This window comes from Gigantopelta aegis, chromosome 6 (assembly GCF_016097555.1).
Source record: "Gigantopelta aegis isolate Gae_Host chromosome 6, Gae_host_genome, whole genome shotgun sequence".
Taxonomy (NCBI): Eukaryota; Metazoa; Mollusca; class Gastropoda; order Neomphalida; family Peltospiridae; genus Gigantopelta; species Gigantopelta aegis.
The window spans coordinates 60,079,648-60,105,341 of NC_054704.1; the positions used below are offsets into that span (position 1 = coordinate 60,079,648).

A 25,694-nucleotide genomic window follows, 5' to 3' on the forward strand; every position below is an offset into this window, starting at 1 on the left:
TGCATTTGCTGAGAACATCTGTACTGCAAAGGCAGTTTCCGTGGATACTTACTGCCTTTCACTTGATGAAGAACAATGTTATGCAACCTTCAAGGGGGAGTGACTATATATAACAAGAAATCCCATGACAAAATAGGTTTGTTTGTTTTGTTTAACGAGACCATTAGAGCATTTTATTGCGATTGAAAACACTGGGCAAGTCAAAACCTTATCGTGAGTCACCTGCCTGGCGACCGGAATTTCGCAGATTTGTTACAGCATATTATTTCAGAATGCCCAAAATGTAATGTTTGTAAAACAACCAAAAAGTTAGTTTTGATAATAATTCAGTTGATATGTATAATCTTTCTTGGAGTTTGTTTATATATTTATTAAAAGTACAAATGCATCTTATAATTTCTTAACCAAACGATTTTACCATTATAACCATTCATTTACAAGTTAAGGCAACTAATAAGACATAATTTTTTTTATATACTAGCATATTCATGTTCCAAAATTTTTATCTGTTAGCATTGGTTGCTGAGGACACCATTTTGTAATATGCCTTAATTATTTATAAGCATTTTTATAAATAAGCATAACAAGCAAACATAAAAACAGTTTTGTTTTGAAAAGTTCTGGCTGTAATCTAATCCACTAAATGTTTTAGCTACCGAAACAGCTAATATTTTGCTAATATTTATGGCTGTTGCAACAGTTCTTAATGCTCATGTGGGAAACATTGCTACATAACAGCCAATTTAGTGCTCATTTGAAGTGTAGAAATAGTAATAAAAAGCTAGCTATTTACATAACAACTACCTCTTTATAAACATTGATATATTTTAGAACTGAGTTGTGTATCCCCATCGAAACTGATCTCCTATGCCAAGTATAATATTTTTTTGTTTAAAATAAAATTTGGTCAACTCACAAATTACACGGGCAAGTCAAAGTGCTGACAAGACTTGCCAAAATGGCAAGTAAAAAAAACAAAAACCCAAGTGCAGACCCTGCTGTTTGAGTACATCACTGAGCTGGCACAAGGTATAATTTTCCAGATAGACTTTAACATTCATTGGTACCTCTACCATGGATCGTGTTGCAGATAAAGCAATGTGCTCTAGTGGTGTTGTTAAACAAAACAAACTTTATTTATTGTTGCAGATAATTTTGACTTGAGCAAATAGTCTAACAGAAAAATGTTAACTATTGTTAATGGGACTAACCTGGTCAAGGCAGTAAACAGTGATTGTGTGAAGTTTTTAAAGGTGGTACATCAATGTTGCATAAGGCATTATGAGGTGGAAGCCATACAAAATGTAATGATATTGGTGTTGATATATACCATGATACTTTTACTGAGAGCAGTGAAAGATCGTTAAGTAAAGAAGTTTCTTAACAGAAGCAACCGAGTATCATAGCACCATTCCCAGTCTGGAGCTCCACGTGGTAAGACGTGTTTGTTTCGCTTGTGCACACTGCACGTGCTTTCGTGTGCTCAACTTGGGGGTCCTTCATTTCGTTGTTTTTGTCAGCGAAATGAAGTTTTCTACTGGGATGTATGCGGCCATTGGAACTGATTGAACGCTGGAACGCTTCTCGTTTCGACAGCTTGCACCACCAGGTTGGATTCTTTTTTAGCGAGATTCCTTGCCTCCACGTCATTTCTCCGTCTGACTGTCGACTTGTTTTTTTTTTGCGACTCGTATGACGGCCATTCTGCAGAATGCCACAGTTGTTCGCGTTTAGTCTCTACATGTCCGAGCCTGTCCTAGCAGCACTGGAAGATTGACCGCCCCACTCTAAGAAGAAATAGGAAGCGGGGTCGGCCCCTACTACTCTTTTTCTAGACTTTACCTTGCTTTATAGTGATACCATCTCGTATCCTCCGGAGTCGGGGCCCGTCCGCACCACTATACCAACCCATGACGACTGGACTATACCCTAGTCTGATACTCTCTCTCGTTCAGACGGATCCGGCTTCTCAAGATCTGTATTTTAGGACAGCACTACACCTTCAACGTCTATCGACTGTCAATCTAGGGGTTTTCTTGACGGGATGCAACCCATCTCGTCCCTTTAAGCTGTGCACCCAAACGGCCTTAACGAGGCCACTCGCGTGGACATATCGATCGGACTTTAAACTTTTAGATCTGCGTTCAAAATTTTATGTCGAAATTATTCTTTTTTAAAAATATGATTAAATAGTCCGATCCGCTCTTCTTTTTCTTATTTAATTTTGGACTGTCCTTCTAAAATGCTCCAAATTATATAAATATTCGGCCGAGCAGTCAATTCTTTTTTATTTTTTGCTTGTAACCTTTTTCCTTTTTTTATTTAATCTATTAACTTTTTTACTAATTGCTATTTTCAAAATTCTGCCCATTTTCAGCCCCCCCCCCCCCCCTCCATCCCGAGTCAGGTCACCGATCTTATCGGAGGTCAGACTCGGGATGGGCGTGTTCGAAACCCTAGTGGTATATGGGCACGTTAAACTAGTTATCATCATCATATATATTGTAAAACAATCGAGAACCTTTTGGAGTCAGATCAACAATAACACCAATTTAATTACTTTCCTGGTCAGAGAATGAAGGAAGGCAGTATATACAAATACACTCCAAGGCAAAGTGTATTAATAACAAATATTAAAATAATATCCCAGGTTGTATGCTATCCTGTGTTTTCAAGATTTGACTGATGCTTGTAATTGCATGCAGCTCATGCTGCAATCGAGGTATATAAGGAAGTTGCCTTTCGCTCAGAAGACAAAGACTATATTTTCTGCTTTGCATTCCATGAGAACCCTGGAGTCCTATTACTCCCACAAATGTGGTCCTAAAACTGGTGCAAGTATCGTTGAATCTGTATAGACAATGAAAATGTTTGCAGAGCTGCATATACTAGGGGTTATACTGTCAGTGTATCCAAGAATAGCAAATATATGTTCTTGTTCTATGCAAAGAAGAGCAGAATCGAAAGACACCAAGTGCAACTATGCAGGGACTGTTTGATAAAACATACATAACATGCAATCAACCAGAAGACTATATAATATCTTGTAGACAGGTTGCAAATGAAGACTGTTCTGAAAATGTAGTACACCATTTTGATATTTGCAAAATATGCATCCATCTTTATCATGGTTTTCTTTTTAATTTATTAGAGTAATGTATGCATTTCCACCAATTTATTGTTTTGACTGTCTTGTACAGTAATATGATTTTAAAAATTAATCTTTATTATCACCTGCAGTTAACAATAAATATATAATCAAAGTACATTTTAATTTGACAAAAACCTTCACTGGGTTTAAATTACAGAATAATAAAATTTGTATAAAAATAAAAAAAATAAAAATCCCTATGAATGCTTATGTCAATAACTTCATCAGCAAATAGCTTCACAAGTACTTTATATATGGAATACCTAAATAATGCGTGTGTCCAACAAACAATCAGGTAAAATAAAGCCATGAGCAAGGTGTAAACCTAAACTTCATCTGGAATTGCTGTTGTAAAATGGCAAAACATTTGCATTACCTATCATCAAAAAGAAAAGTGTTATGTGAGATCCTAACCTTCAAATAATGACACTATTGCTTCTATATCTCAGATTTATATCCCGCCAACTTTATCTACCCTTAGTTATCCTATGCCCATCTTAACAAATATTTCTAATGTTTTTATTTAGTTATTCTGTTAACAATTCCTTTGAAATATTGCTTTTGAGAAAAGGGGGTAGGGTTATCAAAAAGGGTAGTTACACAGAAACACTTCCAAGAAAACTTTATTTACAGGATGTAAATATTAACTGGATGTCAAAATAAGCTTCTGCTGCAAGAAGAACCTTCAAAAGGAATATTTGTCGTTGTGAACCTAACCTTTATGTGAAATTTCTGCTGAAAGATAAAATTGTGCAAATTGTGTCTTATAACATTACAAATTTTTTTTTATGTGAGATCCTACCAGATTTTAATATTGTTAACATGTATGAATTGTTGAATCTATCTGCCAAGGTTTGTAACCTAATTGTTTTGTTAAATATTTTACAATGTTATTTGCATGGTCACCCCCAAATATAGCTGCCGTGGAAATAGGGGTAGGGTAACAAAACCGGTGGTTACACACAGAAAGCTGTAAGTCCTGCAATGCTATTATACTTTTTCATCTCTAGGAATGTAGGCCTTGACAAAAATCACTATGAGCATTTGTTTCCCCAGGTGGTACCCATTGGCCATAGTTTGGGCCATGGCTCATGGACCACATGATGTACTTCTGAAGGTACAAATTCCTGTTTTATAAGTCAGGTCATGTCATAGGGCTTAACGTACACAATCAGAGAAAGCTGTTGTAGTGCATGCCTGTCATGGGTGCAGGTGTTGACCTATGTCAGCTCCTCTGTCCAGGATAGGAAAGGATTTGAGGTAGGTGGGAGGAGGGACTGCCCATGCTGGCAAGTGCAAGAGAGCACCAGCAGCCCGACCAGGGTCGGTAGCAGGCTGGGGCACTTGTGGTGCTATTGAATTTTGAATTTCCCGTAGAATTAAGTCCAAAATATAAAGTTTGTGCAGTTTTCATGAGGTAATTTGGTACCTAATTTGGAATGGTTCATTGAAAAGAAATGAAGCTATCCGAGTAATTTTGACGAAGTTTGCCGAATTGTAGCTTATAAATATATACTGTATTTTTATATCTGTATGTTATTTATTCGTTTCCATCACAAATAACAAATGCTGTATACTCAGATTTCTGCTTCATTCTTAATTTTCTAGTAAACGTTACCTCCTGCAGCTATCTTGACGAGTCATCATAGCCACAATTTTACAATGTTTGCCATACATTGTCTGATCAATGTCACCAAACATTATAATACATTTGTAACTTATATAATACTTTTGTATCAATGAAACATTTTCTTTTTTAAAAGCTACGTGTTACATTAGAATCACCATTTCTGTTGAGATGCAAAATATCACCCTAGATATATCTTATTGAAATGTATAAATAAATTGGTAAAAAAGGAAATAATGATCATAAATTATTATTGAATGGCTGTTATAATAATTTCAGTACCATAGAGTCAACAAAATGTTGCCTATAAATGCATTTGAAAACACATACCTCAACACAGAGCCCAAAACATCTGCAACTTCAGGAAAGACAAAGAAGGAAACGGTAAAGAAAAAAAGGAAAAAAGGAAAAAAAAGAAAAGGCAAGAAGAAGAAGAGCAAAGAAGAGAAGAAAAAGCTGCGTAACCAGGCAACACAGAAGAAACACAAGGATAGTCCAACACCTAGCTCTGCTCCAGTGAACATCGGCAAACAGAAAGGAGCCAGAAATCAAATCAAGGTACATTGTTAACTTATAGGTTCTGTTTGGGATATATAAATAAATAAATATATAAATAAATAAAATAAATAAATAATAAATAAATAAATTCCATGTCTTTTTTAAAGTGATGTTTCTATGACACAATCAATAATCACGGTCAAGGTAAGACTGTAGGTGTATCATTATTATATTTTATGCATGCCATTACAGAAATGGGTGTGAGTATAAAGTGTAATCAGCAACTATTGTAAAAAAACAGTTTTATGCTTGCTGTTATACCATGATTTTCAAATGCTATGTGTATACCAAGTGTGTTTGTGTAATGTGAGTGCGCATTCAGGCATGTTTTATGCTTTGTGTTCAAACAATTCTTCCAGCTTAGTGTAAACATGTATACATAATTGTTTACTCAATATTGTGTAATGTTTGTTAAAAAAAAAAGTTGCAGGCAGCATCATGTGAGCCTTGCATCCCTCTCCGTTCTGATATCATTGTGATTCCCTCGATTGTCAGAATATTAAAGTGCACTGGCCATTGCTGTATCACTCTTGACCCCAACCTCCAAACATTTATTCTGGCCCTTATCTTATCCAAACAAACAATTTCAGGTCTTCCCTCCTAACAAATGGTGGCTAGCCTTTCTCCCACTTCTAAACATACCTGGTCCTTTCCTTCCCACCAAATATCTGCAGCAAATTATGCAGGGGGCTCTACTGTGGCAACTGAAAACTTAAAGGCAGGATCAACTCAAATATGAGCCTGATGTGTTGGAAAGATGCATACCCGGACGATCAACACATACTGACACTTTAAGAAATAAAAAACGTGCAATTTTAGAGTTAATTAAAAAACGTGATTATTCCTGTTAACTGGAGGCAGCCATTTTGTTTCATTTTTGTGACATCCGGTGGTATAGCTTTGGGTGAAGTGATGTCAGCTCCATCCAATGCCTATATGCACAGTGTAAACAAACACTCTAATTTACGACAAGGCGCTTCACTTTCATCAACCTGACTTGTAAAACAACATAAATGACTTGATAGTATAATAAACTATTTAACTAAATATATTTCAATTTGCATCAATAGAACAAAATGGAGTTATAGTATTTTTCTTTTTTTTTTAAATCCAAAGAAAAAAAAAGCATATTATTAGGCCTATTGGTATGCTACGTTTGAGCAAAAATGACCACTCACGATACCCAAGTGATAATTTTCTTTTCTTTGGGACTACGTAATTGGTCAGTTTTGTGATTTTAAATGGGAAAAGTCTACTTAATCAAGGGTGTTACAGAATTACTTACAGTAGTAAAGCAGGACGATTAGAGGGGTGTCTGTGCGGTTAACACACAATACCCTGTGATCTTAATAAAAGAGGCACGTCTTTTTAATGTGTTTAGACACAGTGTCTGGGGACCGTCTAAATATACACCTGCCAATCAGGAACCACAGGTACAGGCCAAGGAAAGAAAAGACCAATTAACCAAGAAAACACTCCGATTATTATTTCAGTACGTGGGTTAATTTCAGTACAAAACATAAGACAGTTATTTCAACACTTTGACAATGGTGGTTTATTTTGTATTGAAAAATAATATATACTTGGTGCTGGCTTACTGGGATGGATATTATTACAGAACATTGCGATGGATCCGCAAAAATTAGGTATGTTTTGTTTATTCAGTTCGAAGAATAATTCCTGACGTGACACGTTAGGTATTATGTAACCACCAGCTTACCAGAGGGCATATTCACTGGGATGGTACAAAATGGCTGTGCCCGTTATATATAATAGCCGTCACATTTAAGTGTTTTATTGATTAACTATACAATTATACTTGTTGATATTAAGCATATAATGTGCATTATATATCGTTGACTATGCATACCAGGCCAAATGCCATAATTGTCCCCTCCTTTAATGTGGGTTGAGTCTAGAAAATATATTGAAAACAAAGAAAAAATGCTTGAAGCAGGGGACATTTGACCCCTGAACCCCCCCCCCCCCCCACCCTTACACACATGCTTGGGCACTGAGTATAGGTGTGTATCTATTTATGTGTTGATTATATTAATTTAGTAAGAAGTATTTCTTATCTGACATGTGACATGTATGTTGTGGTTTCAGTCCAGAAAGAAGTGTTTCTTATTTTGATGTGTATGTTATTTCATATTTGACGTGTATGTTATTTTTTTCAGTCCAGTAAGACATATTTCTTATTTGACATGTATGTTATTGATTCAGTCCAGTATTTGACCTGTATGTTATTGATTCAGTCCAGTAAAAATTCGTGTTTTTTATTTTGATGTGTATGTTGGTTCATATTTGACGTGTATGTTATTGTTTCAGTCCAGTAAGAAGTGTTTCTTATTTGACGTGCATGTTGTTGTTTCAGTCCAGTAAGAAGTGTTTCTTATTTGACGTGCATGTTGTTGTTTCATTCCAGTAAGAAGTGTTTCTTATTTGACGTGCATGTTGTTGTTTCAGTCCAGTAAGAAGTGTTTCTTATTTGCCGTGCATGTTGTTGTTTCAGTCCAGTAAGAAGTGTTTCTTATTTGCCGTGCATGTTGTTGTTTCAGTCCAGTAAGAAGTGTTTCTTATTTGCCGTGCATGTTGTTGTTTCAGTCCAGTAAGAAGTGTTTCTTATTTGCCGTGCATGTTGTTGTTTCAGTCCAGTAAGAAGTGTTTCTTATTTGCCGTGCATGTTGTTGTTTCAGTCCAGTAAGAAGTGTTTCTTATTTGCCGTGCATGTTGTTGTTTCAGTCCAATAAGAAGTGTTTCTTATTTGCCGTGCATGTTGTTGTTTCAGTCCAGTAAGAAGTGTTTCTTATTTGCCGTGCATGTTGTTGTTTCAGTCCAGTAAGAAGTGTTTCTTATTTGCCGTGCATGTTGTTGTTTCAGTCCAATAAGAAGTGTAACAGCTCCACTAAGGACCTGCTGCTGTTTGATGTGTTCTCGCAGCAGTTACTCAAATGCAACGGTGTCGAGTGGCAGGTGTGGAGTCCTGTGTCCAACAGTGATGAGAGTTCACACAGCAGACTCTGCCAGCCAGGTAAACATCACTGACGCATATAGACACATGTTTCAGACAGGTAAACATTACAGATGTGTATACAAGCATGTTTCAGACAGGTAAACATCACTAACATGTGCATATAGCCACATGTTTCAGACATCAGTGATGTGCACTTACACATATGTTTCAGTCAATGTAAACATCAGTCAAATCAGGGGTTTCCCCAGGACCATAAGGTGTAGGGGGCCGATACGCCTTGGTCCATAAAGTAAGCGCTTTGATGGTGTGTTTAAGTGCCTTAAATCAATTGCCGCTACGCCTTGATTTCAATTGCCAGAATAAACTACCATTTAAATGAATAAATGATAGGTGAAACACATTTTTAAGGTACATATAAGTTTTCAATCAACTGTTTCTATCCTGATACCCCCTTCTCAGAACAGAACAGAACAGAACTTTATAACGTTCAGGCCATTGCACAACGGCATGTGAGGAAGATACAATAACAATATTTTACAGTGACAAGACGGGCTTTACAGGCGATAATAAGATTATTGTAAAATAATATAATTATAATATGCTGAAAACACACTGAAAACATTAAAGGAAACAGACTTCGGCGAGTACAAAAACTTTGATAAAAACTTGGTTATTATAACCAATACCTGTCTTTTTTTATTATGTTCAATACCAGTCTCTCTTTTTCTTTTCTTTTTTTTTGTCTGTTTAATACACACAAGAAAAGTTATATTTTATTTCAGCAATAAAAACATTTATTTTATTTTGATCATGTCGGTCATTTCCGCCTGAAAAAACACTTATTTGGTGCCAAATATGACACGTAATCAGAACGGTCGTTCTGTGTTTTGTGCCCATTCACTGTCTTCTGATATTTTGTCATCAGTTGTAGATTTAATTTGTTGTAACTCATTATTTTTACTTATTGTCATTTGTTTATTCAGTAATTCTTAATAAAAGATTAGAAACTTTTTTTGTTTGTTAGGGATATGACCGCTTATAAAAACACCACCGGGAAGTTGTGTCTAATAATATTTACATAACCTTTATACTACTTTTATTAGCCAGTGATATCAAAGCGATTGATTCATTTGAACAAAATAGAAATAAAAAGGTCAGAACAGTGTTATCCCACATATGGGAATCATATTACAAAACAAAAGATTTTTTTTTTTAGATATCTTGAATATAATATTAAAACTAATGGGTTCACCAAAATGAATACACCTGTGCATGACACTGACATTATCTCCAGTTCAATTACATAAAATACATTGTACCAATCTTTCTTTTTTTGTACCAGATACTGAGGGGCTAAATAAAGGGTAGGCCTATCCATAGTCAACTAACACACGACATACAGTAACCAAGCTTTAAAATATTTTTAGTGGATTTTTTTTTGCTTGATTTACTAGGAAGGATGAGGGGGATTGGGGGGAGGTCGGAGTCGCTCAACTGCCCACCTTTAACTTTCACCTAATGAGAACACTGCCCAGTCTTAACAGAATGCTGACATAATAAACATAAAATAATAATTATAATATAATATAAATTAAATTAAAAATAATTAAAGAAATATAAAATAAATAATATAATATAATATAATAATTTAAATTTAAATTTAAATTTAAAATAAAAACATGATTTGCTGGATTGAAGGCAAACACCTAATTGTTTTAACCCACTTATTTTGGGCTTGATTTGTGGTAAACTGATGCTAAAAATGTAAGCGCCTTAAAATAATTCTGGGGAAAGGCCTGTTTCAGCCAATTAAACATCACTGACGTACATGTGCATACAAATACATGTTTCAGCCAGGTTTATATCAGTGATGTGTTTCAATCAACATAAACATCAGCAACGTGAATACAAACATGTTTCAGCCATGTAAACATCAGCGACGTGAATACAAACATGTTTCAGCTAGATAAACATCAGTGATATGTGCATACAAACATGTTTCAATCAACATAAACATCAGTGATGTGCATACAAACATTTTTCAGCCAAGTAAACATCAGTGATGTGCATACAAACATGTTTTAGCCAAGTAAACATCAGTGATGTGCATACAAACATGTTTCAGCCAAGTAAACATCAGTGATGTGCATACAAACATGTTTCAGCCAAGTAAACATCAGTGATGTGCATACAAACATGTTTCAGCCATGTAAACATCAGTGATGTGCATACAGACATGTTTCAGCCAAGTAAACATCAGTGATGTGCATACAAACATGTTTCAGCCAAGTAAACATCAGGGATGTGCATACAAACATGTTTCAGCCAAGTAAACATCAGGGATGTGCATACAAACATGTTTCAGCCAAGTAAACATCAGGGATGTGGATACAAACATGTTTCAGCCAAGTAAACATCAGGGATGTGGATACAAACATGTTTCAGCCAAGTAAACATCAGGTATGTGCATATAAACATGTTTCAGCCATGTAAACATCAGTGATGTGCATACAAACATGTTTTAGCCATGTAAACATCAGTGATGTGCATACAAACATGTTTCAGCCAAGTAAACATCGGTGATGTGGATACAAACACATGTTTCAGCCACATAAATATCACTGACACTCATGTTTTCAGCATATATCAGGCATGGCAACCTGCTGGAGCCAAAAGAGGGTAACTGCGAGGGGACGTACAACGACCGAGTGGGCTGAGGGTATGATAAACCATGAGACTACCAGTTTGCTTGGTACAAGCAAAATGGAAGAAACACCAATCAGGGTTGTTTGTAGTAGCCCACACCTTGCTCCCCTATAATAGCATTTTGAGATCTACTCGGAATTGCACAAAGTGTCCTGGCGGCTCCTAAAATGCAGTAAACAGTGTAAACACGACAAATTCTAATGCCAGATACATTAATAAAATAAATTGATATGAAGGTCAAGGTCTCATTAAGTGTTTAACTTATTCCAAGATTTCTGTGGTCTTTTATACATTACTGGTTCATAATTTTCAGTTTTCACAACAAAACATTAATGAATAAGCTTAAAAAGGAAACTGCATAGGTGTATGGACTCCCATTTTTGTACGGGGGGGGGGGGCCGCAGGCTGGTTTTTGCCTGAATTAAACAAAAATGCCTGAATCTGGATAACAAAATGTTTTCATATTAGCATTACTGCCAAACAGCTACAAAGTGTTACAAACGAATATTTGATTACCGGTACTGATGACTGCATGGATAGATGGGCAATTTGGGGGGTTTGCGGAGTCAAGAGATAGAGGCAGGGAGGAGCTGGGCAACAGACAGACAGATGAATAGACAGAATATAACAATGATATGATGTTGCTTTTTGGGGATAGAGAAATAGATGAATAGATATCTTATTTAAATGAATCATCTCCTAAATTTTAGGTTGGAATGAGTATGACGGACGGTGTTACAGGTTTATCAACGACCGCTTGTCATGGGACGATGCTGAGAAGCTGTGTTACAGTTCCTACAAGGGTCACATCTCAAGTGTCCAGTCCATGAAGCATCTCAGATGGCTTGGAGAGCAGGCGGGCAAGAAATCGTTTTGGATTGGTTAGTAATCTATGATTTGTAGAGTACATGAATATTAGTTGAAGGGCAATGAAAAGCCAGATGTTGCTGCCAAGTCTGCTTTGAATTTACCCCGTGTCCGTGTTGTGTCCCCTACAGTGAACATCATTTTGACTTGGCAAGATGATTGGGACGGTACAGTCACAAACAAGCTTCATTCTGTCACGCTAGTCCTGGGAGAGTGGCAGTCTTCCAACAGGTGGTGCAGGAAGGAAGAAGTAGTATTGTGCTGTGCCTGCATAAATTGACCATACATATTTGATGCATTAATTTGTTTTAAAAGAAGGACCTTGCTACTCAATGTGAACATTTTGGTGGTGTGTGATCATCTGAAGCTGACGAAAAATGATATATTTGGTAACAGAAATTTTTTGGAATCTATTAAATTCCCAGAATTAATTTTAATTTATCTTTCCTAGTTTTTGACAATATCTTTCACTTTTTTTGTTAATGTCTTTCGCTGATCCTATCGAAAACACATAATGCCATGATATATTTCTTCTGGTTGAACTTTTGTTGAAAATTTACTTGACCATGGAATTTTTATGAGAAATATAAATAAAAAGTATCTTTATTTAAGTATTAAATTAATAATTACTTAATACCACTGTGCAAACATACTTGTATCTGACAAAATGATCCTCCCAAAAAACCCACAAACACAAAACTTACATTCAATGACAGGACATTGTGTGCTCATTATTTATCTTCGAATTCAATCAGTTTTAGATATTTTATTGTAATTGCACTTCATATCCATTTCTCTAGGTACAGTTGTTTAAATTACTTCTATTTTGTCAAATACAACCAGATGCATTGGTAATCATCAAACTCATTCATTTTAACTTATTTCTGTGCTTATATCCAATTAAGGTTCAAGCACGCTGTCCTGGGCATAAACCTCAGCTATCTGGGCTGTTTGTCCAGGACAGCGGGTTAGTTGCCAATTGTTAGTGGTTAGTGAGAGAGAAGAGGGTGTAGTGGCCTTACACCTACCCATTGAGTCGTTAAAAATCACTTTGGGTGGGAGCTGGCAGCGGGCCGCGAACTCTGTACCTACCAGACTTATGTCTGATAGCATAACCACGACGCCACTGAGGCCGGTATCATCAAACTTAAATTTGTAATAATTTACAAGGGAGATAATTGATTCATTAATGTTCACAAAACTATAAATATGATTTCTATATTTCCAATGTAGCTAAAACACAAGACTTTTCACTGAATATTACTTTTATGGTTTCTGTAGATCTATATATTCTATTGCTATGTATATAATAATTTCATATACTTACCTTACCCAATAGCTGATGTGTATTTTTGTGCTAAACATTCATTCATTCATTCAAATATTACTTTAATACTTCATTACAATTGCTGTTAAACCAACTTTATTTCACGCTAGAATGTATTTCACTTCGTAGCTTTTGGACTATGTGTGCAATAATTAGTGTGTGGCAAGGTAATAAAAAAAAATTAAATCATGAGATAATAACACAATAAAATTATTGTAATAAGATAATAAAATTATAGCTAGTGATTACCAGTGACTTGTGCAGGCTAACTGTTATATATTAAAGGTGTATTTGAGACTATATAGCTAGTGATTATTAATGACTCATATAGGCCAACTGTTACATATTAAAGGTGTATCTGCCTGTTTTGCAGGACTGAATGACAAGTGGGAGACCGGTGTGTGGAAGTTTATCTCTGGAGACGTGGTGACGTTCACCAACTGGAAGGGCGGCCGGCCCCGAGTAAAGCGCATGCTACACAAGAAGAACTGTGTGGTGGTTAAGAAACGCTACAAGTGGAGGAACAAGCACTGTGACAAATATAGGGCCAAGTTTATCTGTGAACTCAGTGCAAAAGGACAGTTTTGGCAACAGTCGAAGAAACGGCCACGGAAGGGTCCTTCCAGGCGCCACGTTCGCAGAAACAAGAAAGAGCACACTGGAGCATTTTTCTTTGGGTAGAGATGACTCACACTCTCTGTAGATGAGAAACATTGTCATCACTTTAGTTTGACTAGCTCAATCTTGTTCTGCAAGAAGCAGTAACATTTCACTGTGTTGTGTGAACAGGACTGTCTAGACTATACAGTGCACTCTCAACTGTACAGTATGTTACATGCTGCAAACTGACTACTATAATCTGTGAAACAAGATGTTCACTTGTGAAAACAGTTGATGTGCAGTATTAATTTTAGATATAGATAGCAAACAATAGTAGATCTACCAACTTTGGAAACATTTGTCTCCGAAAATGATCTTTTATTATTTTTAATGGCAACAAAATATTGTATTTTTTATTTGTCAGAGCCTAATCTGGAATTTGATAGTATAGAACTTTTCAGTATCGTTTTAATTTTGAGTCAGTTTCCTGAATGCCAGTAATGTAAGAAAATGAAGTCAGCATTTAAATAGTAAATAATCACCATTATTACACACCAGTGTAAGATATTGCTCATGTCATAACAATCACTCAATATCTAACAAGTGTAATATTGGTGTGACCTGAACTTGACGTAGATCACTTGCTGACCCAATTCATAGAAAAATAACGTGTAGTAGGTCTCGACAGTTGGTTTGTAATAAATAAAATACTAAACTAGCTTGCCTGTCGTACCATTTTTTGTAAACTCGTGAACAGTGTTGGTATCTGACTCGCTTTTGCTCATTATATACCAAAAACTGTTCACTTGTTTCATAAAAATGGTATGAATGGTATGCTCATTTAGTATTCTATATTTATAAAACTTCATGTCATGTTTCACTAGTATTGTGAATAATAAATCTTTTGTTGAAACACATTTCCAGCTGCAGTGAAATACCTTTATAAATATAACTGGTGGATTGAGTGCTGTCAAATGATCTGAGTAATGAATTTTTATTAATCATCGGCTATTGGATGTCAAATATTTGGTAATTTGACAATATTATAGTCTTATAGAGGAAAGCCGCTACATTTTTTCATTAGTAGCAAAGGATCTTTTATATGCACCACCCCAGACAGAATAGCACATGACACGGCCTTTGATATACCAGTTGTGGTGCACTGGTTGGAACGAGAAATAGCCCAATGGGCCCACAGACGGGGAGTAATGAATTAATGCACAGATATAATGTCGGATGGGATTTAATCTTTGAAAGGCTTGTAAAATATAATGCACATGTATAGCTTTCACTTTATTCAGTCACAACAGTGGGCTGCTGATTTGAGGAACATTTGTCAGTGGCTAAGGTTTTTGCAGATCGTTAAAATAATGAATTACGTCTATATTATAATTACTGGTTTATATAAAGGTGTGGTGGGATTGGGGCATGTACAACAAGTAACTGAGACTACAATTTGTGGAGTGGAGAGACTGAGTGGGCAGCACCAAGCCTATGAAATGTAGTACTGTCACAACTGGATCATCACTTGGTTGCTCCAACAGATGTAAATATATTGTCCTATTGTGATAAAACTTGTAGGAGTAGCAACTTGTAAATAACTGGATGTGTAATTTAATATAGAAATTTTATTGAATGTTTGTAATATGTATTTTGTCACTATATGTAGCATCTTTGTTTTTTGTTTCAGTTAATATTTTAGGTTTTGCCTACCAGGGTCATTTTTGGAAGTTGGTTCAAAGTTGTAATATAGAACCATTGTTTTGAGATTTTAAAATAAAAATATATATTATGATTAAAGTAATTACATTTAAACTTGGTATTTAAATTAATATGGATGTAGAGAAATATTTAGTCATTCAAAAAATATATTTTATGTGCAGGTACCACTATTTTTGTTCATATGCCAGAGGATATTTGTCAAACTCCTTAACAAAATTATCTGTTTTAAATATAAGCATTCTGTTTAGAATTAATTTGATACAAATATCAGAATTTCATGGCATGTCAAACTTCAAAATAGTAATTCAGAACAAAAATCTTTACATGGTAATGTTAGTTACACATTTTGTTTATTAATACAGTATTTCACGTAAACAAAACAACTTTGTACAAACTTAGGTGAAGTTAATTTCTTTCAGTATTCTTTTATATGAGTATAAAGTAACATTTTGTTAATTAATTACAGTTATATATATATTATTAAATTTCCTTTTCGTCTATACACTTTACGGCAATCTGATTGGTCCAGAGGTGCTTACTTTTTTTCGTTCTTATCTCGATGAACCAAAACAAATTTAAGCCACACACTGACTCGCACTACTTTTGTGCAACAAGCTGGATTATTCAGGCAACTATATTTAGATATTTTTAAGAAAACACATGTGAAAGCTACAAAAACATTTTAAAAAAAATGTATACGATAAATTAATGGAAAATGCTATAGCAGAGTAGACATGTAGATTCTTACGCATTGATTTAAAAAACCCCCCAAAAAAACAACCTCTTCACTAATCATGACATGAGAGTCTGCCGGTGGCCAAAGAAATCATGTAGAAAGCTTCATGCCTGTAACTTATAAGCGATGTTCTACAGCTGTTCGCGAAAATTAAATGGTTCCACCGACAGCATAAATGTTAAGACACGTTCCCTTCATTCACTTTCATAAAATATAAACTAAACACGAATATAACTAAAAGATCCATACACAGCACAGCAGCTAGAGAAAATGGGGTCGCTTATCAAAATTACAAAAATCACCTGATTCAAATAACAGTGAATGAATGTTTGCATTCTTACACGACATAAGTATCAATGAAGTTTACACCAACAGTACTACAGGTATATTTAAAGCTAAACAAAATAAATTCACTTATGTATTGTTAAAGTATGCATAAAAATTTAATTATATGATTTAAAATTGAACGCAATTATTTTTTGGTTCATGCAAGTATGAACCGAAAAAACGATGTGCACACTTTTGTATGAAACTCTACGTTTTTTCGGTTCATACATGAACCAAAAAATAATTGCGTTCAATTCTTAAATAATAAAGGATTTGTTACATTTTTATAGCATTTTGCATTACTTTAATTAGTCTGACAATGTGTTGTAATAATTTAACAACATGTGGTCGCAAGATTGTTATTCACTCGGTTCTGTCTTTATGTGCTCTTCAGTTTTTTTAAATGGGTGTGATTGGTATACATTCAATTTAGGTTTTTTAATCTTACTTTCATCAATGCAAAGTAAAACGAAACACGTACCTTCAACCTATTAACCCAACACTAGTTGGTCAAATTCTTGTACTTTGGTAAATATTTTTGCTCTGTGTGTGTTAAAATTGATATGAAATTACTATATGTACAAAGTAATAAATCAAATTCAGTTAGCCAAAATATTTATGAAAACTAAGTATGTGCAGCAAATAATTTTTTTGCATATTTATCTAAGCACAGACAAGTTTGTAAGCATTGCATGCTAAATTGTATGCATACCGTTAGTTTTCATAAACTGTATAGTTCGAGAGCAGTATCTAACCAGACACAGTGATACATAATCTCTGTGTGACACAATGCCATAGTGGCTGTGAATACTACACCCAAGTATGGTATATAGCCTTACAGTATGAAATGTGTAGCCACAGTGTAATATATGGTTTAAGCTATAGTGTATTAGGCAGCCAGTGGTTTGTGTATTCATACACACAATTATATAATGTTTATAATATTATTATTTACCAAAATTTATCATGCAACTAATGAATGAATGAACAAAATTTTACTGATAGCCTAGCACAATGAAGTACATCAGCTGTTTGATATCAAACAAAGCTATTAATTACAGCTGGTTTTGTCCCAAAACATATTTCCTAGATTGACATACTAGTATATCAAAAATTGCAGATGCAGATATTTTTACAAACAATTGTGTACATAATGTTTGTAAAATTATAATGTCAATCTATACTACATAAATAGGTAGGAATTTGAAAAGGGGTGCACAAATAGTGGGCTAAGCACTGGATGTTGACCCTACATTTTGGTTAAAGACATCAAAAGAGTAATCAAGGTTGGTTCTGCACCCCTTCCTGTATTTGCCCATGATAGACATACTCTAGAAGTAATACTGATAAAAGAGTTCAGCATTTCATAAAACAAAATAAAATGTTTTTATGTATTGGTTGTGTTAAATATTAATGATTCATTACTGCTAGTACATGTCACAATGACCAATTAATCAGTCTTAATTTTTAGATTTTACGTTGGCTTCAACTGCTATCTTGTTTGACATAAACAGTTAATAAAACCATGGTTTACTATGTTTGTCATTAACCTGTCTTTTGATCCTCAGCATCACAAGAATGTCCCATTATTATTAATTTCCTGAAATTGTTCCTTCCAGAAATATTTGTTTTACTAACATTTGAAAATACACTACCTCACAGTACAATGAATCAACTACTTGTTTAGACAACTTGTTGCTAGTAATTCTATCAACCATACACAGTTCAGTTGTTGCAGACAGGTTTATTTTTATTTATTATTTAGTTTAAAAACATATTTGAGCATTTCCACATCAAAAATAAGCATCACGGACATGGTATAAAATGAGTAATTTTTGCATCTGGTTCAGTATGATCTTAAACCAGCTTACTTTAAATTTTGGCAGGCCTGATAATCAGGCCCAGAGATAAGAATAGGATGTTGTACATTGCTCAGTCGTGTGTACTAGTATTTTAAATAAATAAATCATAGACCTAAGACAAACATACAAACATTTTGTGTAAAACACAAATTAAAACTTTAGATTTGTGTTTGAATGAATCCATGTTTTAAAGATACTATCTCAAAGTTGTATAATGGTGACTTAAATTCCTGCCAAAATTACTTAACCTTTATACCTTCAACTACATACTCATAAAAGTACAAGTACAACCAAATAAATTAATTTAATAGTAGAAAAAAACCCTACTTTTATTGCAGAATCTTTAGTGTTGGAACAAATCCTCAAATTCATGCAAAAACGACAGTGATATTTCATGCTAAGGTGCTAATAATCTGATACCCTTTTACCATGCTTTTCCCAAATTAGTTGTAAGCCACGTAAAATGTGTAACAATTCATTTGTAACCCTACATGTATATGGCTGTTTGGCAGTAATGCTAATATGAATTTATGTCAGATTCCAGCATTATTGTTTAATTCAGGATAAAAAGTCTGCCCGCCCTCCTCCCTCTTTTTACAAAAACGGAAACCCATACGCCTATGTATCTGGCTGCTGACAATCAACTTGTCAGATTTTGTGGATTCTACTGTTTCATAAGATTTCATAAGACAGGAACCAAGGTTGTAATAAACACGTCTGTTTACTCAGCATACAAGCACATTACAATTTCAACATTCGCAAGTTATTTTTACAAAGATATGTATGCAATCGATTAATTTCTTTAAATTATTTATCAGAAATAAATGTAAAAATAGTGAAATATAGCACTTCCAACTACAACCACAAAACAATATGAAAAAAGTCAATAAATATTGACAGACAACTTAGTCCAATGTTCCATATCAGTTTATTGTGTTACATATAGAAATATACCCAGCTTCAAAGTCAACAGACTGTAATTTTTGCAAATGTTTACAAAACCTTGAGTATAACAAGTTCTAGAGGAAAAAGCTGATTTCCTATCTTAAATGTGTACCCTGAATAACTTTGATCTAATACATGTATTTCAGTCACGTATAATGTATCTCATTTTTAATAATTCATGACTCATCATAGATGATGGGGAGGATGGGCTGGTGGATTGACATGCAGTTAGCATTATTAAGTATTAATGTCAGAAAACAAGTATGTCAAGTGTTGTTCTTTCACATATTGAGTACAAGATTCCAAATTAATATAGTAGTACAATGTATAATAATAATATAGTGGCACACTAAAATGCAGTTAATTCCCCAGCAATAAGAGTACAGTATATTGCATACAGCATAACATGCTGTAAAATATGGTGTCTTGCTGTTTCAATTGACAAAGCTAATTATTATACATACATTTCATGTTCTAAAGTCTTAGTATAACCTTTATGTTGTATGATTATGTTTGATGTTCAGCACTTATGGGTTTTGTATATTATTCTTTACACAGTTTTGTATGGTAGTACTAACACATTTAATAAAAACATTTTGTGTACCAGTGCATGATAGAAGGTTGGTCTATTTGTTGTTATTGTACTGGCCAGTTAATAGTGGCTGTGTCAATATGCTGGTTAAGTTATTTAGTCACCACATCAGTTTGTGTCTCATTTTAATCTTTGTGTACATTTAACAGTAAATAAAACATATAAACAAGATGTAACATTGGTTGTCTGTCTGCAGGTAGCTTGCAAGTAAAGAAATAATCCTTAAAAATGCATTTCAATCAGTTCTACTTGTAATGGATTTGGAAGTTGTGGAGTATGACAATTTTATTTAAAGAAATGTGTTACACTAGTAAGGTTCAAAGAAAACATTGCCCGTTGGTAAAGCCCCAGTCACATATCCACGATTTTTGCCCTGAATGGCCATGACTTGAAAAATCGGGGTTATTCTTGGATACGAGTAGTAAGACACTAGCAGCTTCCTGATAATCCATCAGTGTTCTTGAAACATCTGGATAGGCACCCGACAGTTTTGATCATGTTCAAAACTGTTGGTAGTATTCTTGCAATTATTCAATTCGTGACACATTCTTAAAGCAGTCATGAGTGCATCGTGCATATCCATAGGTGCACCGTAGACACAGTCGTGATAGACGGGGGTAATCGTGGGACTTGGGGAAAGAAGGATGAAAACTTGGCTATCAGCAGGTCTTTTTATGCAAGTCTTGCTGATGTCGGAGTAAACCGGGAGGTAGTCTTGAGAAGTCTTAATACAGTCGTAGTAATTTGTGGTGCATTCTGGATAAATTATGATGAGTAGTACTGTATTCGTCAAGGCACCGTAGTGGAGGTGTACTATGTCGTAGCAATTCGTAATGAATCGGCTTCAGGAAAAAAGAAGAAGAGGGAAATGTTTTATTTAACGACGCACTCAACACATTTTATTTACGGTTATATGGCATCAGATATATGGTTAAGGACCACACAGATATTGAGAGAGGTAACCCACTGTCACCACTTCATGGGATACTCTTTTTCAATTAGCAGCAAGGGGTCTTTTATATGCACCATCCCACAGACAGGGCCTTTGATATAACAGCCATGGTGTACTGGCTGGAATGAAAAATAACCCAATGTGCCCACCGACGTGGCTTCAGGAACGTAGTGCAATGTCAGTATTGAAGCGGATTCATGTCAATTTTGGCTACAAATCGGGAGCAATTTTAACCGTGGCAGGATGGGTCATGGCTATTCGTGGCCATTGGGGGCAAAAATTGTGTATATGTGACTGGGGCTTTACAGTTAACTTCATGAGGATATGAATAAATCTATAGAATAACAAATACATTTCTCTGAGGTATAACTGTTTTATTAATTAATTAATATCTCTTCTTGCATGAACATGAAATCAAAACAGTATTTGGACAAAACATGCAATTCTGGGACTTCCCATTGTAGTTTGTTTGCTTCTGTTTTTGCTTGAGTAACTGAGATACCTATTTGATATGTACATTGAATACTGCTGTTACATCTTTAACTAAGTGATGAATAAACTAATTAACACAGGGCTGTCTGTTAGTCCCAGAAAGTTGGTGTTAATTGGACACATCTCCTCCATTAGCTACACTTTTCCACAGCTTTCATGAAGTTGGCAAACAGCTTACAATAAAATTCTAGGTGTAAGCTTTCATGAAGTCGGCAGAATAACTTATGATAAAATTCTAGGTGTAATTAAGCTTTCATGAAGTTAATTGGCAGAATAACTTCTGATAAAATTCTAGGTGTAAGCTTTCATGAAGTCATAGAATAACTTATGCAAAATGTCTAGGTGTAAACTTTCATGAATCTGACAGAATAACATATGATAACATTCTAAGTGTATAATCATTGTAATGGACAAATAATTATTGATTACTGTTTGATTCATGGTTGATCCAGTTTCTTTCGCAACCACACATACTATTCCTGAACATAACTTCAGGGTAATGTAACTGTGTCAAAAAAAATAATCACGCAAACATAACTTGTGTTGCAACGTTTAGAAAAATGAAGCAATGCTGATTAAGTGTATACACTGGTTTTCTTATAAGTACATAAGAAGTCAGATTTGAATCCAGCTGGAAGAATTGTATTTTATCAGCCAAATCTTAGTGTAATATTGAGAAAAAACACTTGCGAGTAGATTATAAAAGTAGAATAAGGGTTAGCATGTCTTTATGCCTCGTCTTCAATTCAGTACAGCCATATGCTAACAGAAGTTAACAGTATCAGAAATATTAAGAACTAGCTTTGTAAAGGTTAACTTTAGAATCCAAATTTTAACTGTAAGCTGTATAGTTTAAATTTAGTTTACTGTATACTTTGTATTTTCAATAACAGGTAAAAAGTGTTATTGTATCTACACTAAACATTCCAATCTTTATCCAAAACCAAGGATGGATTATACGTGACTCTTTTTTTGGTTTTTAGTAGAAAAAATCTTACAAACTATGTCACTATTCAAGAGAGTTAACTCTTGGTCTTTTTTTCTTTTAGCCAACAAACTATTTTAATGCAGGATTTTCAATATTTTTTTCATATATAATTGAATTCGCCTTTATTAGAAACAAAGGCATCTCCTGATATTTGACTACAACTTGGCAAAAAAATATATATATGGCTTGGTTTTATCTTTACTTTATTACAAAGTTCACCTTTACCTTTAAAGATATTTTGAAAATCACTACAGTTACAAGTGGGATGAAACTTAGAATATTCTGCCACACAGTTTATCCTTGGTTCATGTGGTGTGTGTTAGTAATGCTGCCAGCACAAGTTTTACAGCACATCTTCTGGAAGTATTCTCTGTCACAGAAACCAAACCGCAGCACCAGGGGACAGTACGCAACTTTGTACTTGTCATCACACACTAGAAAACAAAACATTTCATGTTAACCTTCTGACTACACACACTAGAAAACAAAATATTTCATGTTAACCTTCTGACTACACACACTAGAAAACAAAACATCTCATGTTAACCTTCTGACTACACACACTAGAAAACAAAACATGTCATGTTAAACCTTCTGACTACACACACTAGAAAACAAAACATTTCATTTTAACCTTCTGACTACTGCAGGTGAGATATCTCGACATCACACCAGTCGATATACTGTACACTGTATACAGTGCATTTTCCAATTCATATTTCCCGCCGTCTTGCACATGGCAATCATCGGAAATATTAACAGCACACAGGAAATACACTGACTGACTGGCAGCTTTAGTTTTTTGTTTTTCAATGAAAAATATCTTGGTTTTCGGCAATTATTTTAGCTTGACAAAAATGGCTTTAAATAACAACAGGCCTATGATATAGCAACTGCTAAATATTAAACATAAAGATCAGTTTCAAGAGTAGTTTTGCCTGTTAACACTATCATCTATTAAAAGATAGACAGTGGAGTAATTATTTTTAATATGTATTTTGTATTTACATACTTTGGTTATTCAATGAAAGCCAACATTAAACATGAATTTAAATGACTTATTAATGTGTTAAGTACTATACTGGTTCAGAAGCTGGGATCTAATTCACAAAGGTCTCTTAGTCTCTGCTAGACAACAATTAAAGCATCCTCTTTGTAAGTCTTTTAGCATTGCACTGCGAGATCGCAAAATTGCGAGAGTTTAGTGAATTAGGCCCCTGGTTTGAATGAATGTGGTTTAAGTGATTGTGGTTTGTATGAACTTGGTTTGAGTGATTGTGGTTTAGTGATTGTGGTTTGAGTGATGTTAGTTTGAGTGATTGTGGTTTGAGTGTTTAAGAGATGTTAGTTTGAGTGATTGTGGTTCAGTGATGTTAGTTTGAGTGATTGTGGTTTGAGTGATGTTAGTTTTAGTGATTGTGGTTTGAGTGATTGTGGTTCAGTGATTGTGGTTTGAGTGATTGCAGTTTGAGTAATTGTGGTTTGAACGATTGTGGTTTGAGTGATTGTGGTTCAGTGACTATAGTTTGAGTAATTGTGGTTCAGGGATTATGGGTTGAGTGACAGGTTTGAGTGATTGTGGTTTGAGTGATATTAGTTTAAGTGATGTTAGTTTGAGTTATTGTGGTTTGAGTGATTATGGTTTGAGTGATTGTGGTTTGAATGACTGTGGTTCAGTGATTATGGTTCGAGTGACTGTGGTTTGAGTGATTTTAGTTCAGTGATTGTGGTTTGAGTGATTGTGGTGCGAGTGATTGTGGTTTGAGTAATTGTGGTTTGAGTGATGTTACTTCAGTGATTGTGGTTTGAGTGATTGTGGTTCAGTGATTGTAGTTTGAGTGATTGTGGTTCAGTGATTTAGTTTGAGTGATTGTGATTTAGTGATTGTGGTTTGAGTGATTGGTTTGAGTGATTGTGGTTTGAAAGATGTTAGTTTGAGTGATTGTGGTTTGAGTGATTTTAGTTCAGTGATTGTGGTTTGAGTGATGTTAGTTTAAGTGATGTTAGTTTGAATTATTGTGGTTTGAGTGATTGTGGTGCGAGTAATTGTGGTTCAGTGATTATGGTTTGAGTGACTGTGGTTTGAGTGAGTGTGGTTTGAGTGATTTTAGTTCAGTGATTGTGGTTTGAGTGATTGTGGTTGAGTGATTTTAGTTCAGTGATTGTGGTTTGAGTGAATGTGGTTCAGTGGTTGTAGTTTGAGTGATTTTAGTTTGAGTGATTGTGGTTTGAGCAATTATAGTTTGAGTGATTGTGCTTTGAGTGATTGGGGTTCTAGTAATGTTAGTTTGAGTGATTGTGGTTTGAGTGATTGTGGTTTGAGCGATTATAGTTTGAGTGATTGTGCTTTGAGTGATTGGGGTTCAGTGATTTACTTTGCGTGATTGTGATTTAGTGATTGTGGTTTGAGTGATTGGTTTGAGTGATTGTGGTTTAAGATATGTTAGTTTGAGTGATTGTGGTTCAGTGATTGTGGTTTGAGTGATGTTAGTTTGAGTGATTGTGGTTTGAGTGATTGTGGTTTGAGTAATTGTGGTTTGAGTGATAGTGGTTCGAGTGACGTTAGTTTGAGTGATTGTGGTTTGAATGATTGTGGTTCAGTGATTATGGTTTGAGTGACTGTGGTTTGAGTGATTGTGGTTTGAGTGATTTTAGTTCAGTGATTGTGGTTTGAATGATTGTGGTTCAGTGATTATGGTTTGAGTGACTGTGGTTTGAGTGATTTTAGTTCAGTGATTGTGGTTTGAATGATTGTGGTTCAGTGATTGTGGTTTGAGTGACTGTGGTTCAGTGATTGTAGTTTGATTGATTTTAGTTCAGTGATTGTAGTTTGGGTAATTGTGGTTTGAGCGATTATAGTTTGAGTGATTGTGCTTTGAGTGATTGGGGTTCTAGTAATGTTAGTTTGAGTGATTGTGGTTTGAGTGATTGTGATTTGAGTGACTTTTGTTCAGCGACTGTGGTTTGTGAGATTGTGGTTTGAATGATTGTGGTTCAGTGATTGTGGTTTGAGTGATTGTGGTTTGAATGATATTAGTTTGAGTGATTGTGGTTTGAGTGATGTTAGTTTGAGTGATTGTGGTTTGAGCGATTGTGGTTTGAGTGATTGTGGATTGAGTGATTTTAGTTCAGTGATTGTGGATTGAGTGATTGTGGTTGAGTGATTTTTGTTCAGTGATTGTGGTTTGAGTGATTGTAGTTTGAGTGATTGTGGTTCAGTGATTTAGTTTGCGTGATTGTGATTTAGTGATTGTGGTTTGAGTGA

At 34.8% G+C, this 25,694-nt stretch overlaps 2 protein-coding genes across 3 annotated transcripts in view; one reads left to right on the forward strand and one right to left on the reverse strand.

Annotated features, from left to right (window-relative positions):
• The window catches only part of LOC121375822 (FRAS1-related extracellular matrix protein 1-like), a 135,982-nt gene extending 119,887 nt beyond the window's left edge, over positions 1 to 16,095 (forward strand). For both annotated transcript variants that reach the window (XM_041503482.1, XM_041503481.1), the window contains exons 9-12: positions 5,058 to 5,336; positions 8,220 to 8,370; positions 11,730 to 11,900; positions 13,587 to 16,095. In XM_041503482.1, coding sequence (XP_041359416.1) covers positions 5,058 to 5,336; positions 8,220 to 8,370; positions 11,730 to 11,900; positions 13,587 to 13,894 — 909 coding nt within the window. In that variant the 3' untranslated portion in view covers positions 13,895 to 16,095. The remainder of the gene's footprint in view (positions 1 to 5,057; positions 5,337 to 8,219; positions 8,371 to 11,729; positions 11,901 to 13,586) is intronic.
• A 5,213-nt stretch (positions 16,096 to 21,308) lies between these two features.
• Positions 21,309 to 25,694, reverse strand: part of LOC121374653 (A disintegrin and metalloproteinase with thrombospondin motifs 6-like) — a 162,670-nt gene continuing 158,284 nt past the window's right edge. Inside the window, exon 26 of the mRNA XM_041501762.1 lies at positions 21,309 to 22,863. Within this exon, the coding sequence (XP_041357696.1) occupies positions 22,724 to 22,863 (140 nt within the window). The 3' untranslated portion in view covers positions 21,309 to 22,723. The remainder of the gene's footprint in view (positions 22,864 to 25,694) is intronic.